This window comes from Electrophorus electricus, chromosome 6 (genome assembly GCF_041902795.1).
Source record: "Electrophorus electricus isolate QZ-2024a chromosome 6, ASM4190279v1, whole genome shotgun sequence".
NCBI lineage: Eukaryota > Metazoa > Chordata > Actinopteri > Gymnotiformes > Gymnotidae > Electrophorus > Electrophorus electricus.
In genome coordinates, this window is record NC_137502.1 from 3,696,093 (window position 1) to 3,717,500 (window position 21,408).

The 21,408-nt window shown below is 40.3% G+C and overlaps 2 protein-coding genes across 8 annotated transcripts in view; one reads left to right on the forward strand and one right to left on the reverse strand.

The window, feature by feature from the left end:
• Positions 1-103: 103 nt before the first annotated feature.
• On the reverse strand, positions 104-18,419 carry alpk3a (alpha-kinase 3a). 3 transcript variants are annotated; one of them, XM_035525651.2, is made up of 15 exons: positions 18,028-18,419; positions 17,449-17,707; positions 16,768-16,806; positions 16,103-16,224; positions 15,319-15,436; positions 13,818-15,204; positions 5,532-8,094; positions 4,768-4,915; positions 4,027-4,154; positions 3,902-3,937; positions 3,534-3,808; positions 3,159-3,247; positions 2,618-2,835; positions 1,938-1,986; positions 104-1,808 (listed from the first exon to the last, which is right to left on the reverse strand). In XM_035525651.2, the coding sequence occupies exons 2-15, from the start codon at positions 17,577-17,579 to the stop codon at positions 1,433-1,435; spliced, it is 5,679 nt and encodes a 1,892-aa protein (XP_035381544.1). In that variant the 5' UTR covers positions 17,580-17,707; positions 18,028-18,419; the 3' UTR covers positions 104-1,432. The 3 variants fall into 3 exon arrangements, with proteins under 3 accessions (XP_035381544.1, XP_081571365.1, XP_035381545.1); XM_081715239.1 differs by having other exon boundaries at positions 17,449-17,716; XM_035525652.2 differs by lacking the exon at positions 16,768-16,806 and having other exon boundaries at positions 17,449-17,716; positions 18,028-18,414.
• A 447-nt stretch (positions 18,420-18,866) lies between these two features.
• malt3 (MALT paracaspase 3) overlaps positions 18,867-21,408 on the forward strand; it is a 12,702-nt gene continuing 10,160 nt past the window's right edge. The window contains exons 1-7 of one of the 5 annotated variants that reach the window (XM_081715242.1): positions 18,873-19,140; positions 19,322-19,426; positions 19,654-19,762; positions 20,044-20,165; positions 20,278-20,410; positions 20,698-20,879; positions 21,127-21,223. In XM_081715242.1, the coding sequence (XP_081571368.1) occupies positions 19,675-19,762; positions 20,044-20,165; positions 20,278-20,410; positions 20,698-20,879; positions 21,127-21,223 (622 nt within the window). In that variant the 5' untranslated portion in view covers positions 18,873-19,140; positions 19,322-19,426; positions 19,654-19,674. Of the gene's footprint in view, positions 19,141-19,321; positions 19,427-19,653; positions 19,763-20,040; positions 20,166-20,277; positions 20,411-20,697; positions 20,880-21,126; positions 21,224-21,408 lie in introns of all 5 variants that reach the window. The other 4 variants (XM_027004606.3, XM_027004608.3, XM_027004607.3 and 1 more) reach the window with 4 other exon arrangements.

A 21,408-nucleotide genomic window follows, 5' to 3' on the forward strand; every position in this document is an offset into this window, starting at 1 on the left:
TTCTTATTATGGCCATATTCAGCACTTGTTTGCTAAGCTCAAACCATGGTGTATTATTTTTGTTGTTATTATTAGAGTTGAAAGTAAAAAAGTAGAGATAAGAGAGATTTACAAATTTTAATTTACAAAAACAAAATGCACTACACAACAAATACTCAAATTAATTGATTCCCCTCCATATATTATTGACGCATACATACAACACCCCCCACACACCTCCACATATACCTTATACTGTCCAAATTATGTTCTATTTTTTACCGCACTGAAGCACTACACCTTTTAGTCTTCAAACCTCAGCTTTAGTAAACTTTCAGACATGAAAACAACAAGCAAAATAAAATGAAATAAAATTTAAAAAATTGGTAAATCATGGACAACTATTAAAGCCTTCATGTGTAACATTATCTGCTATGTCAGTGACAATGTTGCAACAAAATGTATCATTGCTAATTAAAATCTGAATAAATTAATCAGTATTATCAGTAAGTTAAAGGATGACAGGTCATTAAAAATACTTGTTGATATGAGCACCCTCAAAAGTGTAAGATTTTTAAATCCTGTTGTGCAGTTAATTAGTGCTACAGAGGTGTGGCCCTTTCTATGTGTTACTAGTCCAAAAGGACAAGACCAAAGAGCTTGACAGTGATAACAAAAACATCCACCCTCCACCTGATCACACAAGATAAAAACATGTTCACTCATCACTTAACACTTGGCATTCTCATTTTAAAAATTGTATACACATCAGAGAAGATAAGTGAATATCATCACATAAACTGCCAATGCTGGTTCTGAATTATATGCATAAAAAAAGACTATAGCCACAAATCAGAACTACAGCTACGGTTCCAAAACACAAAGTCTGCTAGCAAGTTTAAATGCAATTATATCTACAAAAGAAAATCAGAATTTTAGTACGGTCAGTTCACACACATCACAGATGTTAGAGGAATTTTTAGCAATCCCTCTTACTGTGTTCCTCAGCACTATAAACTAATTTTTCTTAAAACATCTTAAAAAGATAACTTAAGAAATAATTTTTTATCATCTATTCATTTTTATTCTCCTACTGTTATATTATTGTTTGGGATCCTGACTCCAGCATAGCTTTAAAAATAGTTGGCAAGTCTTGAGAGCAGTTATTGGAGAGCAATTTACAAAATATTACAATTGCCAAACTCCTATGGTCATTAACCACTATATCTATTGCAGCATAGTATACCATGGGCTTAGGGCATGAACGGAGTCATTAGTCATAAATTCTTGTAAAGTTAATCCACTAAGATTATAAACTGATAAAGTGCAGCCATTTGGCATTTTCAAAATTTTATGTATAACACAACTATGACACAATTGATTAGTCTGAACAATTAAAGAGGTCTGTTCTAGTGGCTGCTCCCTTTTGGCCATCCAGTTAGTTCTTTTTACTTTACCTCATCCTGACTCCTTTTGGGACTTCTACGGTCTTATGCTTGGTAGTGGCTTTGTTCTCCTCATCTTCCCCAGTCTTTTTTACCACTTTGGGACTAGAGCTGCCTTTTCTGGCAACTTGCGGGCTACCTGAGCCCTTCTTCTGGAGCTGGGGGCTACCTGAGCCCTTCTTCTGGAGTTGGGGGCTGGCTGATCCAGGGCCTGGCCTCCTGGCCAGCAAAGGGCTCCTGGATGTCTTCACCTTTGGCTGCTGCTGGGGGTCCATGGGCTTCAGGGGTCTGAGGCCCAGGAGCCCACAGTAGTAGTTGCACTGGTGCTGGGTGGCAAATTGTTCCAATATCTTCAGAGAGCCTTCATCTGTCAGACCCTGGTACCTGCAGCACATGTGTTTGTCTCTCTAATTTTACTGCTTAAATGATATAATCAAAGAACTGTTCATATATAAGATAGCCAGAAATGTACTGTACAGTATGGTACTAATATAGTATAATATACAGACAAACCCTTTGGACTTGGTTGCAATCCTGATGTTTGTAATCTTTGTATCCACACCTAAAAGAGACCAAATGATGTTTTGTTTTATCAGGTTTTGTGATGGAGACAAATAAGCAAAGATTTATATTTAATAAACCACTTTATTAGAAATCACTGTCTTCCACCTACACACAGTGGTCAGTTTACTACATATACCTGTACCTACCATCAAAAAACACCCAGCTAACTGGGGTCCTGTAGTCAGAAACTGACCACTGATGCCTCTAACTACAGATTTACAACATATGTATTTCTAAGGAATAAATGTTCTGAAGTGGAAGGAGAGTGTGGAGCCCTGGAAATCTACATCCCTGTAGAAGTCCACCTCCAATCAAACATACCTGATCCTTCTGATGGATTTTAGGATCTACTGGATATTAAACTCAAGAGTGTTAAAAAGGGAACTAAACTTTCCAGGAGGACAGATGCCTTGACACAAAGACGGGGACCCCTTATTTCTAGAAGGAAACCCTTATCACGTCACCTTATTTCTAGAAGGAAACCCTTATCACTTTACCTTATTTCTAGATGGTAACCCTTATCACTTTACCTTATTTCTAGATGGTAACCCTTATCACTTCACCTTATTTCTAGATGGTAACCCTTATCACTTCACCTTATTTCTAGATGGTAACCCTTATCACTTTACCTTCTAGTCGTGTGACCAGTAGATTGCCATTTGTCCACTGGTGAATCCAGTGTTGGAACGTGCAGCATTTCTGTTCCAGCTCAGAGGTGGACTGAGTGACTAGACTCCCAGTGTTGTCCATTAAGCAGTATGTCAAGTATGTCCCCTTCAGATCAGCCTCCACTGTAGCATATGGGATGGTGTTGGCCGGCCGGGACATTAAATATAGAGGAATCACTCTGAACATTTAGGAGCGCAGAAATCACACCGGTCAGTGGATTTACTATTTGGATATCAACTATCTGTATAAAAAAAGCACTGCACCATAGCAGAATACACTGTATTTACACCATAGCAATATATACTATATTAATAGAATAAATGTTTTAACATCAGTATTGTAATTTGTAAGTGAAGAAACTAATTTATACAGTAATAGCGACTGTAAAAGGTCCTAGCAACTAAACTTTAGATGCAAAATATTTTGAACAGTTCCTCACTAGCACTGGAACTATCACCTCACAAGATGGCCTAAAATGTTCCTTGTGGGTACATTACTTACTCTAATGAGAAGCCAAAGTTTTCAATCACCCTTGCTTCAGCAGCAAAGATTTTGCAGTATTCCCGAATCATGTTCTGGATTTTACATTCCTAAAGACACAAAAATGTACATGAAAGCTTTTCCCCTTGTGTTCCCCCCACTAGAACTGCTTTTCCATTTTTATTAGTACAATATCTTCCAATAGCGATTCCCATTGCACTGTCTATGCATAAATAATCACTTAAATAAAAATAACAACCCCTTAATCCGATAAGTGCTTCCCACAACTGTCATCCCAGGTTAATTCTTGACTATGGTATGTGACCTTTGGCCTACGCTGATGGCATGCGCACACACACACACACACACACACACACAAGTGAAGGACGCACTCACCTGTTTGGTGGCCTCTAGATTTTTCTCCGCCAGGTTGTTCTCCTCTTTGGTCCCGTATGCAATGGGGTTTCTCACTTTAGCGATGCAGGTGCTTCCTGACTCAAAGATAGGGTCCAGACCATAGATGACCTTTGCTCTGCTGGTTTTGTGCATGCAGCCCTGCCCAAGCTGCACCTCTTCAGTCATTATGCGGCCAAAGAACTTTTCGCCCCAGTAGCTGGAGTCAGCCAGGCCTTTGGTGAACAGCAGGGGCATCATCTCGATCTCCTCTCCCACTAAACGGGACCACAGAGCAATACCAAGCCACATGAGCTTTAGAGAAGCTAAACTGCTAAAACATTTCTTTGGTAATTAAAATTGCAGTATACCTTCCAAATCATCCCTTAGGAAGAACTCTGCCAGTACTAAAAAACAAAAAGAGGAAATACTGTGAAAATGTCCTAGAAATATCAGTTTATCAAGGCTGCCGTTCAGTGCACTGATGCAAGTTTACTGTCTGTGCTGAGTAAGTAGTCCGTGGTGTCAGAGCCGTATTCGTTCTTGATTGTGCAGCCGTAAACTCCACAGTCTCTGTTGGAGGCCTGGACAATGGCTAGTGCCACTTGACTCTCATCCCCTGCACTGAGAAATGATTAATTTCATGTCATCAGGACTTGGGAAGGATCTCTCAGCTTGCTTTAATCTGTGCTACCATCTTTCTGCCACATGGAGGCACTGTTATGCAGAAATGTGCATCTGCTCTGCATGTGGGCCTTTGTGGGAGGTTTAGTGCATCATTCTGCTGACATATCATCTAGTAACACAAATACAGACCTTAATCCCCTCTGATCTCAAAACAGGAGGGTGTTAGTTTACAGCCCTTGCCATAAGTATCATCTCTTTTTATCACAGTTGTAAGGATCATAAGAATATGAATAAAAAATCATCAAGATCGGGAGCTGCACTACTGCAGGGCACACTCAGTGCTATAATTAAAAGCTGTTTGTCTAGCTTAATTTGCATACTGCAGCCCTTTTTCAATATTGCAATGTCCAATACTCTAGAAACAATTCATAAATCACATACTTTGCAATTCAAAGTTATATTGCTTAGCAATTGTTTTTTCCTGTTACAGTTCTTATGCTCATGAATCAGGCCCTTATCTGCAACTTATTTGAGCAACAGGTAGTGAGAGTAATAATAGACAATAGATTTACATGTGGCTAGGAAAACAGTTTCTCAGTTTATGACTTACTTTCTTTTTATCTCCACAATCTCTGTTTCATCCCTGAACCACTTGATGGTGGAGTCACTGAGCACATTGAAGAACTGACACCAAAGCTTCAAATGCCCCGAGGCATCTGAGAAGGCCTCTCCCCTGATCTTGCGTATTACCTGAGGGGCTGAGAGGCGAAGGGTTATGAGGCATCCTGACACGGGCACCATGGTAACCATATACACTGTCTCATGTTTCCTCATCCGCTTATCCAGCTTCAGATTCCAACCTCACTTCCGCTTTAAGCATGTTGACAATCAGCAGCTCCTCTCCAGACAGTGTTAACATCCACAAGATAACGTCTAATACAGCATTAAAAATGTTTACTCCCCAAATGATCGCAACTAATTTCCCTGTGTAGATGGTCTTTTGCCTATTGTTTATCTGTACACTGTTCCAAAAGCACTAATTTGGAAGGATACAGTGTTCACACACCTCTTAGGATGCATATGAAACAAATCACTCATCTTTTTACATTTTTCCACTTTGCCTGAAGAGAATGCCAAGTGCCTGACCAAGCAAACAACATCATAATGATATGGGAATATGGATCTTACCCCTTACTGAGGATAGAAGCCGTTGCTTTGAGGAGTCAGTTCTGAATTCTAACTGTATAGCATCCTTATGCATTTTTAAGATGTGACTTTACTACACTTGTACTAGGTTGAAGGGTTAATTTATTGTTCTTATTGTCCTAATTTTATTGTCCTTCAAATATTATAATGTACGAATGTGTATGTTACCCTTGAAGGGGTCTAGCTTCTCCTTCTCTGCTGGTTTGCTTTCAGGGGTTGTGCTGTTGGGTTCCTCTGACATTTCCTCCTTGGATTTAGGCACTTCCAACGTGGCTTTCCGGCGGCCTAAAAGGGGCGAGCGCCTTTCCATGGGTGGCGTTTGCTGGCCACTCTGCAGCTGCAGAAAAGCTGCTCTGCGAGCCTGGCTGGGGGACATGTACGGGCTGTCTCTCCTACTCTGGGTGTCTGAGCCCTCGTCTTCAGACTTGGTCTTGGCGAGATAGATTTTTCTGCGAGCCCCAGACGCCAGTTCCTCTGGGGTGGCGGAGGGGATGAGGGTCAGGCTGTCACGCCGCTTCATTTTGGGGCTGCTCTCACAGGATAGAGCGGATGTGGGCGTGCTGCCTCCACTCTCGTCCCCTTTTTTCTCACTTCCATCTGACGAAATGGCAGGTGCAGAGCCCTGGCCCTCTAAATTGGGATTATTCTTTGCCATAAGCCTTCGCAGGCTGGCTGGGCTCAGTGGGGGCAGCGTGGGTCCCACAGGGGTTGTGAGGCCAAGCTTCTCCATAGCAGGTTTATCCCTCTGGAGCCTGTCAGCATCAGGTTCTGCTTTGTGTAGGGAAACCTTATCAACATCAGGGCCAGTGCTATTTTGAGAAGGTTTTGCTGATGATTGTGAGGACACATCATCCGAGTTCAGGTGAATCTCTCCGTAGTACCTTTTGTCTGACATGTTTTGTTCTTTTATCAGTGTGGACTTTTCCTCTCCAGGACCACTGCTGGAGCTGGTGACATGGGCCAGCTCAACCTCAACCTTTCTTAGCATGGTAGTCAAAATTTCTGTTGCCCTGTCCTTGTTTGCACTGTTTTTTGCAGTGTCCTCCATGTGTGTTGTGGAGACAGAGGCGATAGTATAGGCTTGCTTTTTAAGGTCCGCGTTGTCCAGGACAAAACCAGCATCGAGAAGGATTGGTTTTCCACATACTTGCTCTTGACCCTGAGATGATGCAACATCATCAGCACATGCTATACTGATTATGGGGATACTGCTGTTGTCATTTCCTCTGCATTTCCCACTGCTAATCTTGGCCGGTTCTTCTCTGTCACCCACGCTGGGCTCTAGGATTAGATGTTTACTATCCTGTTTATTTTGGACAGTTAGTACCCAATCAAAATTCCTGGCTTGCTGAGCTGGAGTAGCATCTACATGCTCTACCACAGTCACCACTCTGTGATCTTTGATGACTTCATTTGGTGCATTATCTGCATCACTCACCGGTTCCTCTGATTTGAGTTCACTGTCTCTGAATATGCATGCAACTTCCTGGGCCAGGGGCTGCAGAACTCTCTCAGGTTCTGTTACCAAAGCATCTATTCTTGGGATACTCACTGGTTCCTCCCGTTTTACCTTTTCTGGCATGGTGAGCTTGTTTTCTGTAGCAAGTGGAGTAGCTCTCATCTTTGCTACATTTTTAATAACTGTTTCCCTTGTGTCTGGGAGAATTATGATCGGAGGAACCACAGATTGTTCCCAAGACTCGACCATGAATCTCTCAGGCTGGGCTTTTGTAAATATCTTTGGTTTATCTACTACATTGGAGTTTAAATGAGTCTGTTTCTCCTCTATTTCTGAATTTCTTGTGTATTTAGGCATTTCTGCTTCTATGGCCATATTTAAAGTAGCTGGCTCATTCTTGTTTTCTCCAAGACTATTATCTCCTTTCTTCTTAGTTCTATCTGCCTTCTTTTCTTCAGTACCTTCATCTTGTTCCACAATGTTTTTCTTCTTTTCTTCAATACTGTTCATGTCTTTTGTACTGGTGATATGATCCTTATTTTCCGCACCACTAACATTTTCCTCTTTATCATCTCTATCAGTACCTGCCTCCTTCTCACTCTCCCCAGGACCAACCACCAGTGCTGGGATGGAATTTTTATTTTGCCTTAAGTCATTTTCCACTACACTGTCCTGCAATGGAAAGACCTGTTGACTTACACCCAGTGCTAGCATGGACACACCCTGAAAGTCTATATCACCTTCCTGATCCCTGTCATTTAAAGAAAGATCTGACTTTGACGCCACCTCAACAGTATCAGTTTTCTCATTAGCAACTGATGCCTCTGCCACCTTCATCATGACATCACTTCCTTTGGTAAAGGAATATCCTTCTTGCACTTTTGGTAGGTTTTCCTCTGCGGCGACCTCTGCAGTTGGAGCCCCAATCTCATCTGTGTATGAGTCATGCTCTGAGCTTGCCTCATCCACTCTCATTTCCTCCACATTCTCAGAGTCACTAGACACCAGAAGAGGGGCACGGTCAACGGTCTGTGAAGGCCAAGCCTCAGAAAAGCGCATGTCTCTTTCCAGGTCCGTCCTGTTTGGGCCTGTCTGGGAGGCCTCCAGACTGTGTGTGACGTCTGCGGTGTCATCTCTCTCCTCTGTAGCATGTGTTTCTTCCCTGGCTTGTGCCATCTGATATGCAGTGGCGGTACATTCCTGGTCGGCACTCTCACGAGGCAGACCCACTGCGTCCTCACCTCTGCCTGCTTCTGTATGGTCACCTGCGGCCTTGAGGCATGAACGCACAAGTTAGCAAAGTAACACACAAACAGCAAAACGTAAACAAATGCAGTGTTTGTTCAAACCGAGCTAATGTTGGAACGGAAGGCATTACTGATTCATCTTCAATTTTCCCACTATCCCACTATTTTTTATAGTGATTTGTGAACAGATATAAGCCATCCACAATAGATCACTGTGTGAATTAGTTGCTCAAATATCTTAGAAATATGTTACACTATTAAGCACTCGAGGCTAATGATGCCCTTTAAATAAATACATGTTGTTTCCTGTGATTTATATTCTACATTTATAACTTAATGCAACAGGCAAAGAATTATTATTTTTTCATTTAAAAATGTGTCACATACATTATGTTTATATGCAGCTCAATTAAATGCTGCTTATGGTGTTTGATCATACAATACACTTAATAACCTTCCATCTTATGCAAATGCATGCTGAACGTGATTGTACTACACAAAATATGCTTATATTTGTTTTCACACACTTATTTACATAATAATTGAACAATAGCCTCAGTAATACCTGGTGACAAAGTCAAAGTCACCTTTATTGTCATTCAGACTATACAAGAAGTAGTGCACAGCTGAACGATGCTTCTCTGATGTGCAAATATACAATATACATAAAGGTAAGTGCACTATTAGTCAGAATAGACAAGACATAGTATAAATACACAATAAATATATAATATATATATATATATATTATATATATATATATATATATATATATAGTAAAAGTATATATATATATTGCACATAGGAATAAAATACTGCACATTGTATATAGAAACTATTGACATTGTTCCAGTGATTATTGCACAGTGTGACCGGTATTGTAAACGTAGCACTGGAAAATGTTGATAAGGTGCTCACAGAGAGAACATTAAAATTATTGCACAAAGTAGCTACATATGAAGACGGGGGTGCGGGTTATAAATAGTGATCATAATAGTTCTATGTTTCTGGGTATAAAGTAAAATAAAATAAATGTGGTGTATTGTTAAAGGGAGTTGAGCAGTCTAATGGCCTGTGGTAAGACGCTCTTGCTGAGTCTGGCAGTCTTGCACCGCATGCAGCGGCAACGTTTACCAGCGGGCAGAAGGCTGAACAGTCTATGATCAGGATGAGTGGGATCCCTGACCATCTTGGACGCTCTGCTGAGGCAGCGTGACAGGTATAGACCGTGTATGGATGGAAGTGAGGTTCTGATGATTTTCTCTGCTGTTCTCACCACTCTCTGGAGAGATTTCTGGTCTGAGGCGGTGCAGCTGCCATACCAGACTGGGAGGCTGCTGGTCAGAACGCTCTCTATTGTGCCTCTATAGAACATCTTGAGAAGAGGGAAGGTTTGCTCTCCTCATCCTTCACAGGAAGTGAAGACGCTGCTGTGCCTTTTTGATGAGGGAAGTGGTGTGTATAGTCCATGTCAGATTGTCTGTAATGTGCACCCCTAGAAACCTGATGCTCCTCCCTAACTCTACAGCAGTACCGTGGATTGTGAATGGAGCATGTACCGTGTGCTTCCTTTGTCTTGTTGACATTCAGTGACAGGTTGTTGTTGTCGCACCAGATGACAAGTTGGTTCACTCCCGCTTTGTATGCCAAGTCATCATCGTTGCTGATGAGGCCCACTACCATGGTATCATCCGCAAACTTGATGATGTGATATGAGCTGTACTTGGCACAACAATCATGAGTCATCAGGGTGAACAACAGAGGGCTATGCACACAGCTCTGGGGAACTCCTGTGTTCATGATGATGGTTTCAGAGGTGTTTACTCCAACTCGTACTGTCTGTGGTCTGTCTGAGAGTCCAATAAACAGTTGCACAATGGGGTGTCAATGCCTAATAGGCTGAGATTCTTTACCAAGTGTTGGGGTATGACTGTGTTGAAGGCAGAGCTGAAGTCAATGAAAAGCATCCGCACATAATTGTTCTTATTCTCCAGATGGGCCAGGCTTCGGTGAAGCGCTGCTGATATGGCATCATCAGTGGAGCGGTTAGGGCGGTATGGGAACTGGAGCGGGTCAAGCGTTGCAGGAAGTCTTGACGTTATGTGGTCTTTCACCAGTTTTTCGAAGCACTTCATCATGATGGGAGACAAGATGTGTTTGGTAAATTCTGCAACTGTCCAACAAAAAACTTGTGATTTATGACCTGGCAGAATTTAACAGCATCTACATATCACTGGTGGCACTTGCTCCTGCTGACAGCTCTGAACCACCGAAAACATTAGAATGGGCATAAAACTGGATCATGTGACCTAGCATTTATGACATCCTTCTATTGGAAGATCAAGTTCAGAGAAGTGAGAGAACAGTTCAGTCCACGACGGAAAGGGGCCTCTATGATGCTTATCACCATCATGCAGTCATGCATGAAATAAATAGTTATGCTTTCGAAGAGGAAGAGGCCCCAGAGTTGTGCAGTCTGTGAGCAATATATATATATATATATATATATATATATATATATATATATATATATATATATATATATATATATATATATATATATATATAGACTCTGAAATCAAGGTCATTGTATTTGAAAGTTACCATGGAGAATGCCACTTTTGATTCTAGGTTTTACATGTATATAAGAAAACTAGTAAAACTAGTAATAACAGGCCACGAGTCAACCCATTATAGGAGGGCTCTGTGTTTTTTTGCCTGTCATTGTATCATTACTACTTGGGCCTTCTACCAGAGGCCTGTGAATTTGATGGTGCAGTGCAATATTTTTGTTGTTCCTAGGATTGTGCTCTTCTGGACTGAGATTAATATTGACATTTGTGGGATTTGGTAAAGCCTCTCCTCCATCTTTGGGGTCACAGCCCTAAGTGGCCCAATCACCACTGGGACATCCTTGGTGATAACCTTCCACATTCTCTCTATTTCCTCTTTCAGTCCCTGCTATTTCCCCAACTTATTATATTCCGTCCATTGGATGTTTCCCTCAATTGGGACTGCTACATTTATTGCCACTGCTGTTTTCTACATCTTGTCTACTATTATGATATCTGGATCATTTGATATTACTTGTCTCTTTGTCTGGATCTATTCTGGAGGTCCCATAGGATCTTAGCCGGCATCCTGCTACTAGGTGCTAGATTGTCTCAGAGGCTTCTCTGCACAGTCTGCGTCTTGGGTCTTCTATGGTGTGATACACCGCTACTTTGATTGACCTAGTGCTCAATGCTTGATCTTGTGCTGCCATAATTAGTGACTCTATGCTGTCCTTCAGTCTTGCCTTTTACAGCCATTGGTAAGATTGTGTTGTCAGCCACCTCTGCTATCTGTCAGTGGTACATTCCATGGCTGGGCTTATCCTACCATGGCACCTCCACTGTTTCCATGGTGACCACGTCCCCTATCTGACTGAGGGACTCCCTCATCAGATCATCCACGGGGGCCATTGCTTGGATGTATTCATGGATGTTTAATGTTTCACGCTAGACTGAGGAGCTTACACACTGTAGGCCCCTTCCTTCCTACCTCCAGCTGGCGTACAGTCTTTGGATGCTGGGTGGAGTGGGTGGAGTGCCCTGTGCCTCATGCAATGTGATGGGGTTTTCTGGTCTTGACATTGGCAGCTTAATGTCAGCAGCCAGACACTGGTTAGTGTTGTGTTTAAGACAACCGATCTGCCTCCAGGAGAGTTTTGTATTTAAAGAGAAGTGTCAAGAAAAGTTACTTAAAATTGGACAATGGCTCATTCTATGAGGAAAGACAGGTTTGATTCAGTGGCTGGAAAATGGCTTGTTACATTCAGTTATTTATTCTATGAATAGAAGCTTCACATGATCTCCTAACTTTCATAGCAGAAGTTGCCCTTTGTTGTATCAATACAGAGAATACCAGTGAAGGTGGCAAGTTCCTCTTACTGAAATGCTAACAAACTCTAGCATTATCTTCCTACAATACTGGAATACTGGACTTGCAGTTCCATTTTATTAAAAAAAAAAACTCTAAAGCAATATGTTCCAGGTGCAAATTGAGAAGTAAAAGCAGGATAAAAAAAATTGTGTCTATTTTAAGGATAGTCATTATTTTCTACAACCAATGAAGTAAAAATACAATTTTCAATTACATGTCAGTACTATATCAGGTCTTAGGACATGATGCAACATCTGCAAACATACTGTCCCACAGGGTAGCTGACCAAGTCTTGCCTTACCCCCTACCAGCTGCAAGGTGCCTTCTCTATGACAACATCATGTGAGGTCTAACAGATTCTTTTGTATCATGTGCTCCAGAGTTGAGATATCAGCATCACCACAACAGCTAGTTTCTCCATATGACAGGGCATTTACAAGAATCAGAAAATTAGTGGATTTAAAAGTGCTTTTCATTAAGTCATTCCAGAACCAAAGACTTGTAGAAGTTAATAAGAAATCATAAAACATGGTAACAATGGTATATTTGTCAGAAGTTGAAAATTACTAGAGGCTGATAAAGAGAAATGGCCATTGTGTGGTGTGAACCCCTGAAGAACAGCTGAGAAACACATTTATTTTAAGACATCAGATGGTAAGGAATCTGAACACCGCAAAGAGTTGTCAGTTCCATGCTTAAACATGCCCCAAAATAACATTGTTCCATCATTCTCTTCCCATTTTAGGAATGACATTAAAATTTGGACTCATATACAATCTTTTTTTTCCAAACGGATCATATATTTAATCAGTAATATGTTTAACATATTATAATATAACATATTACCAAAATGTTGATGAAATATAAAAATACTGACTTTGCATTGAGCTGACACTTTTATCCAAAGTGACTTACAAGCCTTGCTCAGGGAACAAGTGGCAACTTGGCATTGGTGGGACTTGAACTAGCAACTTTCTAATTACAAGTCAAGTATCTTAACCACTGAGCTACCACTGCCCACAGTCTATACTCTTCTTGTTAATTACACTAACACACCTTGATTACTATTACATTTTAAATGATACATTTTATTTTTAAAAGCTCTAGGGTCAAATGTCATTTGGAAATTCAGTACATTTTCCAAGTGTATAACAACAACAACAACAACAATAATATATACATTGTACAAACAAAGTTTTTGTTTTTGTTGTCTTTTTGAGAATGTAAAAAAAAATTTTTATTTAGTTTGGTTGCTGTTCATTGTACATGTACTTGCTCTAAAGTGTTACTGACTCACAGAAACTCTCACTGATCTTGCTAAGTGTCAGTCAGTTTCACTCACAAACACCCAGCATTTGTTGATAGGGGCTTTAAGTGGACAGTTACCTTGAAATACATTCACTGACTTGGGATTTTTTAATTGTAAATGAACAAAATACATAGCAACTTTGCATTTGGAATCTTTAAATTAGGTTTGATAGTATTTGAATTGGATATAATATTTGAATTGGACAGAGAACATATTAATAACATGGGTATAACACAATGGCCCCTCAGTCTGTGTTGATCCAAATGACAAGAGCAAGTAATTATTCTAATTTGTGCTACAGTTATGCTAAATTTACATTCATTAATGTCCATGTAGTGTGTCTTCTAGATTGTGTGCTCAGGGCACATAACATTTTCCAACATGACCTGGGGATTGACTCGAATCTCATCACACAAACATACCATCTATAAATAGCTCTGAAGTACTTGCTTGCTATGATGTAGCCACTGCAGATGGATAGCAAAGCAGAAAAATAATTGCAGTAGAAAGCTCACCTTGAAAAGCTGTGAAGATGGGATCTCTGGCAATGCCTCTAGGTCTCCCTCCTCGCTAACGCTCTGTTGTTCTCCATGTTCTCGAGAGCTCAACTGTGTGGCACGGGAGCTTTCAGGATGTCTCCCAGAAGTTATTGAGATATTCTCAGTGGTAAATCCATTGCTATCATTCTTCAAATTCAAGCCCACTATTTCAGTCTTCAGGTGTGATGAGGCTGGCGTTTTCTGGGGAGACTCTCCGTTCACAGAGAGCTCACTTCTTTGATTGAGCTCATCAACCTCCATTGGCACAAGCTGCTGTGAACCTACAACACAGACTCCTGGCTCTTGGGGTTGTGTTTGTGGGAGACGGGGACGTGCTTCAGGAACATGGAGTGGGATTTCTTTTTCACCATTAACGTCACTGACTTTCTTGGTAGTTTCAGGTGATTTCTTGCTTTTACCAAAGAGCATGCCCTTCAGGGAGTGAAACACTGAACTGAATGCTGATTTCTGCAGGTGATCAGCCTGATCAGCCTCTCTGGGTGCTGGAGCCTTAGCCTCAGAAACAGCTGCAACACTGTGCTCAGGCTCGAGCTGGGCCACTTTTTCTTGCTCTCTTTCTTGGCATCTTTCCTGCTCTTTTTTCCTTTCTACTGTTTTCATCCACTCCTTCTCAATCTCTTTCCCCCTGTCACGTTCCTTTTCTTGAATGGTGCTGGTGTCAGAGCATTTGATCTCCTGCAATGGAGCTAAACCCTTCTGCTGTTCCTCACTAGTTTGGGATTGAAAAGACTTGGATAGGTACTCTGTCAGACTGATTCCCTTATGCGAATCCTCTTCTTCTGCAGTGACTTGGCTAGGCTGGTTGGTAACAGCATCTTCAAAACCATTAGAGATCCTGTTCTTCTTTCTGCTCACTTCCTCATTGGTGACCTGTGCTGTGCCACCTGTTTCTGCCTTCTCGTGAACATAGTTAAGCTGCAGTCTGTCTTTGTTTTCACTTAAATCTGAACTCAATCTATGGGTTTCCACTGAAAGCCCATTATACTCCTCATCAAACAATGCTGTCTGTTCCTCAGCAATTGCCTCCTGTGTGTCTTCACTCTCTCCACCGTAGAGGGCAGACAGAGAGTTTAGTTCTAGACCTTCAGAGAACCTGCGTTTCCTCAGAGAATGGTCCTGATTGAAGCTCAGGCTTTCCTCCTGAAGCTTCTCCTCCTCTTGACGCCGGATCTCTTCCTGCTCTCGCCGTTTTAGCTCAGCCTTTTGCTTAAGCTTGGCAAAGAACCTCTGGTGGATCTTGTATTCATTCATGGTGCCCACCTCTAAAACTCCTGAACAAGAGACGATTCCTTTACCATTCCTGGCTGAGGCCTGATAGATGGCTGCATCATCCACAGTGCAGCTATAAAACAACACACAGTCACTATAGTAACCAAGTAGGCTCATGCTGTAAATCATCATGAAGATCAATCAAATATATCATACACAAGAAGCTTAGTAAAAGCCAGTTACTTACTTGTAGATATGGAGCGTATGAGTTTTTCCATTGCGAAAAATTTCATATTTGGGAAGACCACAGTATCTGTCTAATTCCATGTCATCTTTATACCAAGTCAGCTCAGGGACTGGGTGACCTATAAGGACAATAATCAGTGGAAGGAAAAGAAAACAATTACTATGAAGCCAACAAAACACTGTGTCATGAACACTTTGATATAACACAGGAATATGCAATAAAAAGCCATGATCAACTTCACATTTTTGTCAGACTCATTTCAGTTTTATTTGAGAGGAATTAGATTTCAAATGTAAAAGTATCCTCTTCTGGCATGCATATTTTTATTGGAACAATACAAGCTAAAATCTGTATGATAAGCCAGTGACCAATATTAAGCCTGCCAAATATTTAATATTCCATTACATTAATAACAAAATTACTATTGAACATATTTGGGATATTACATTCAACATGAACATCAACAGGATTTAGAACCTATAACTTGATACTGAGGTTTCACATGTGGGTTGTCAGATCATGCAGATGTTTGCAACTCAAGACAGGAGTTTCAGAAGAAAGTGAAAATCTATTCATCTATTCAAGTGACTTTTGAATTATTCTGAACACTTTTGTTAGCAAAGGAAAATGTTGTAATGAGTAACTAATTACTTTTATGACAGATAATATTACTATCAACTGTCACTGAGGGTTTTTCTGAATCTGGCATATAAATTTGTTCCCTCAGATGGTAGGAACAAAAATCTGAATGCATTCAAATGCATGACTGGTAACACCAGTGTACCTGTAACCACACAGGAGAATTTCACATTGCAGGCTTCTGATACTGCCTTGGACTTGATAGTGGTCTCAAAACATGGCTGGGTCTCTTCAGTCAGTTGAGCCATGACAGTACAAAATGTACTCCTGGAAAACATGGAGCCCATATAAAATTAACTCATACAAAGTCTTAAATTCACTCATTCACTGAAGCACTGCTGAATAGTTTAAAATGATAGTGTCAATAAGTGAATCGAAGAATCTAAAAAAAATAATTTTTTATGCTATTAATCATTCAAGCAATCAATCAATCAACCAACACTAATAGTAAAGATTTGAAACAGGGAAAAGGAAAGTTATTAATAATGTAAGAATTATTGCCACAGGTTGCTCTGGAAGGGGCGAGTGCTTAGAAATTGAAGGGTCAGTATTAACAATCTCGATAGTATGTGAAACCATTCGTTCCAGATCCGACTGCATACGTCTTAACATTCAGAAGAATTTTTCCTTGGCACAAATCAGTTCTTCAGTATTTATCCTGGGGAAAATGAAAATGTTACTCTCTTCATTGCTTTAGGGAATTACAAACAAAATGAAAGAAAAACGGGAACTGGGAAAGTTATATTATTGTTAGGTGTGTCATTAGTCTGAGATTTATTTTTAAGTATTTTATTTATAAGTATGTTTTACCTCCAGGGTTTGTAGTTTGAATACCTGTGAGCTGAATAGCTATTTAGGGAAGAGGCAGACCAAAGTCAACTCATAAGAAAGGAGTATCTGCATCAGTCATTAATGTCTAATTAATGTCTACATTAACTATTTCTCTGTATGACTGGCACAATATTAGCAGTTTATTTTCAATTAACAATTCAGTTATAAAGGTAAGATAAAGAAATAGGAACTATTGGATGTTAGATGTGGTTACGAACAGATTATATTCTAAACACGTGCTTGTAAATGTGAAATGGTCTTACACATTTTGACATCAGTGTTGCTAGATGATCAATTCCACATACATTATTAATTTGTAATCATTAACTTCATCATCTGCTAGTAAAATAATAAAGCTAAGCAAGGAATTTATTTCAAGGTAGTTATTTGCAATATACTATATATGAAAATAAATCAATAGTATATTAATATACAATGGGTTCCTGTAAATATTTTAAATACTTCTACATGTGGGTTATCACATGAAATGAATTATTCTCCAAGAGACCTATGAAAACAGTTCTGTCAATCCACTGGACCACAAAAAACAGAAATTATGGTGTTGTTTGTGGCTTGTAGCCAATGGCAACCTGGCCAACAAATCTGTCATCTGTTCTACTAAGCCCAAGAATAGAGGAACAAGAAGAGAAACTCTTCTACCTGTTCTCAGGCCGGACGTTTGAGAGGTAGTTGCGGCTGTCCATACGTGGCGAAGGGACGTCTTCTCCATTCTGACTGCTGCATCTGCCATTGCCTGAGTAAGACCGTGTCATGGGTCTCCGCGATGTCATTGTCCAAAAAGGAAGCGTCTCGATTTCTATAGTCCAAAGGGATCCACTGGCTTCTTGCAGAATTGCCTCTCTGTCCTTGTGGAATAACAGCAGGCTGTGCCTCTTGCTGCCAGTCCTCCAATATGTCACTGGAGCCACTTAAAGGAAATGAAAGTTAAAGTTCAGTCTGATATTTAATATAAAACTTAAGATGAACAGTGCTAAGATGAACATAAGTACAATCATAAGTAAGACCCCCTGCTAATTTTTAAGAAAAAATAAATATAGGCAAGTTTAATCAGAAAGTTATAAATAGGACTTGTTAGTTTGGTGAGGAGTTGTTTTTTAAGTTAGCTTGTGCTATTAAATTAGGCTGTGCACAGCTAGACGTTCGTTTTTTGAAAAGTTCTACTAAGTTTAAATTTGTACAGAAATAAAACCTGACGTTGTAACATTTATGAATACTTGCCATTCGTGTGTTTTTCGTGTGTTAGTCCTTTGAAGCCTGCTGTCCCTGTAGCAAGGCACTGCAATTGTCAATCACAGCCAAGCATGCGGTGCCAGGAGATCTCTATTTATAGCAGGCCTACAAATAGGCGCGAGAGCACATCACATTTTCCGAATCTAGCCATCGCTTCGCACACCACGCGCAGGGAAAGACCAGGGAGCAGCAGCGGATCCGCCTGCGCTACAGCCGCTGTCCACTGGGCAAGTCACTGACACTCTATGCAACCTTTCACTTTGGCAGTGCAGCAGGTATAGGTGAGGGTGAAGGAGCTGTGGGTAAAGAGCTGGCTCAGTTTCACTGGTTACTTCTAGCTGGGTGCATAGACTAGTTTGTTTTTGTTTTTTTTGTCCAGGGCTGCAGAGGGGATTTGTTTTCACCAGTGGACGGGACGGTGGTTTAGCCATAAACAGAACGCAGGCTTAACTAGGACAGCCCCTGAAAAGATCCCGAGACTCCGTAGTGTCAGCACCCTCCCGCAGTCAACAGACTTGGCCACTGGGCTAGTGCGGTTGCTTCATTTTCCAAGCATGAAAGGGATCTGGTTACATGCTCCTGCGAAAGCTCTCTCACACACCCACCATATACACACCATTCAAGTAACTCACTCACATAAAATAATACAAATAAATACGTTTCTACTAATTACACGTTTACAGCAAATGTGAATCCTACAAATGGCAGTGTCAATACAAAATAAGAATAAAATAGAGAGGTTACTCGTTTCAAATTATTTGCCCAATTAATAACCCTAACTACACTAATTAAGATGGCTTGAGTTATAGGTGAAAAAGGTATAATGAAAAAGTCTCAATTATTTAGTTAAAGAGCGTTTAAACCGTTATTTCTCTACGCCAAACTCGCTCATAGTTATTTAAGTCTCCGGTCCTGTACAAACAGCCGACAGTCATCTTCAGTACAGCTGATTAAGTGCTCGAATATTCGACGCTTTCCGGTAGGAGGAGGATTGTTCCAGGAAATCAAGCCACTAGACCGACACGTTTTCGAGCACGGCTTTCTCCTGCGCTGTTTCATCTCGAAACGACGAGAGGCGACTACTTTTCAGCGATGTTTTGGGTAGGTAGTATATAAAGCTGGCACAAAAGACTAAACGTGCTGTAAGGGTTGTAGCAAAATGAGGTTTAAATTGGCAAACTAGTTGAACTAGTGCCCTTACTGCAAAGTACAAACTCGGGGGAAAGGGGAGTCATGTTTTGGTGAGAGGTTTTTTAAAATTTCCTTTCCATCTTCACTGTAGCTTTGTTTACCTTTATAAACTGAAAATCGCTGCCTGCAACTCTGATATTTGTTGGACGTATTATTTGCGTATAATCACTTCTTACGGCTTGCAGTTTCAATAAAGGTAGGACAGATAAACCTTTAATAATAAGACTACATTATTTTAGTGCATTCCTGCTGTTTTCAGTATTTTTAAATTTTGGGTGGGCTTCTTTTTAATTGTGTACATACATCCCTTTGTGCATTCTTTATGCTTTTCATTAAGTTTATATTTCGTTTGGGTGTTTTTTTTGTTTTGTTTTGTTTTTTTTGTTTGTTTTTTTGTTTTGTTTTTTGTTTTGTTTTCAACAGATGAAAAGTTAATAAGATGCCATGATGACTTATTGTCCAGACAGAGCAGAGCCACTCTGGACAAGGGCCTTCCATACACTTAAAGAAGGTCCAACAGTCATGAAAATTGGTGTGTGGAACACTTTTATTTACTCTTAAAGGAACAATCCAATACAAATATTTTTAGCGCTGTATTTCTGCTTTGTTAGACATACATACATAGATACACACACACACACACACACACATATATATATAAATATATATAGGTGTTCAAAATTGCACTGAAGTCGCCAAGGTTTCCAGGACTGAGAGGTCCTTCATCAGCTATACAAGCAAAGTGTACAATCCACTGTAGTCAGTCTACTATGTGTGGTTGTAATAATTTTTCTCTGTTTCTCTTGACAGAAGTTGTTATAGTACAGCAGCCTACGTCTATGTGTGTTCCACGAAACTTCCCAGTGATACTAAAAGTTCAAGCAGTAGGCACAGATCCTTTGAGGTACCAGTGGTTTAATGGACAACAAGAAGAGGTTTGCATAGGATATATCATTAGTTGCTTTACAAAAGACAATTTCTATGGTAGAAATGTCAGAAATCTTTGCTGTTTGCTGGAGGGTTAACAGTCATTTTGATGTGTTGTAGTTGGCAGGTGGCACAGAACCAAGCCTCCACCTTTGTCTTCAGAGATCTGAGAAGTACATTTGCAGAATTAGTGACTTGTACTGCAATTTTGTCTTCACTGACTGGGTCAAAGTAAGGGTCTTGGACTCAGCAGGTATGAGCGTCATATCTCCATATTGGTCCCAAGGCATGCTTCCTCTGTGTAGGATCTTGCTTTGTAATGCTGATCACTGTTTAGATGCCCACAAAGCCTGATAACATTCTTACTATTCAGCATCATCTAAATAACTTCACATACTAAATCAGTCCCTTGAAAATCAGTGTGTTAGTTTGTAATACATGTGCTAAGTTGGCCTAGGTTGTTTAATGATTTTTAAGGTTAAGTTCAATAGCTTGTATGTTACAAGGCTACTCAAGTTATCTTTTCGTTATGGATTACAGAAGGTGTCCATCGTACATGGAGAGGGGAGCCCTATATCATAGTCCACCCCACCCCACACCAAACTGTAAGGCATGGGGACCCATTTACTCTGCGGTGTTTAGCACTTGGGATGCCTTCCCCACAGTACCAATGGTACCACAACGGCCATGTCTTACCAAAGGAAAACTCAGAAATATTTGAGGTAAGACATGGCCATACAAATATAATTTTATTTACTGACTTTTTACTGATTTACCCCTGAGATTTACGAATAGGTTCAGGTTACACATGTACTTCCTTCCATATGTAAACACAGTAAGGAACCTGTTAACCTCAGTTTTGGTTAATATTTAGCCTCTGCTTTGATTAGGACCTAAAATGATTCCAGTCAAACCGCTGATGCCTCAAAGGCTGTGAGACTAAAATGTAAATTTGGTCCTTTAATTTAGGTAAAAAGTGCAAAGGCTGATAGTGCTGGTTCATATCTCTGTGCTGTGTCAAATGTGTTGGAGGAGAGATGGTCAGAGGGAGCTGATGTTGAGATCGGTAAGAAATGACCTCTTATGCCCTAAACTTTATTACTTTTTCTGAATACCATTAAAGTGCTGTGTGCATATTTTAATTTTTGAACCTTCTATTCAAAGGCAGAATGTGTATTTTTGTTGCAAGGCAGACAACTCATTAAGACTGAAGTCCTACCTTTCAAAAATGTTCTTATTCATTTTAACTTG

Excerpts from the sequence above, each read along its gene's own strand:
- alpk3a (XM_035525651.2), bottom strand. The coding sequence starts at position 17,579 with ATGACATCGCGGAGACCCATGACACGGTCTTACTCAGGCAATGGCAGA. Across the intron at positions 4,916-5,531 it reads GAAGCTAGACCCCTTCAAGG|CCCCTCAGGTAATACGCAAG; the intron begins GTAACATACACA and ends TTCGCCTCTCAG. Across the intron at positions 1,987-2,617 it reads ACTGGTCACACGACTAGAAG|GTGTGGATACAAAGATTACA; the intron begins GTAAAGTGATAA and ends GGTCTCTTTTAG.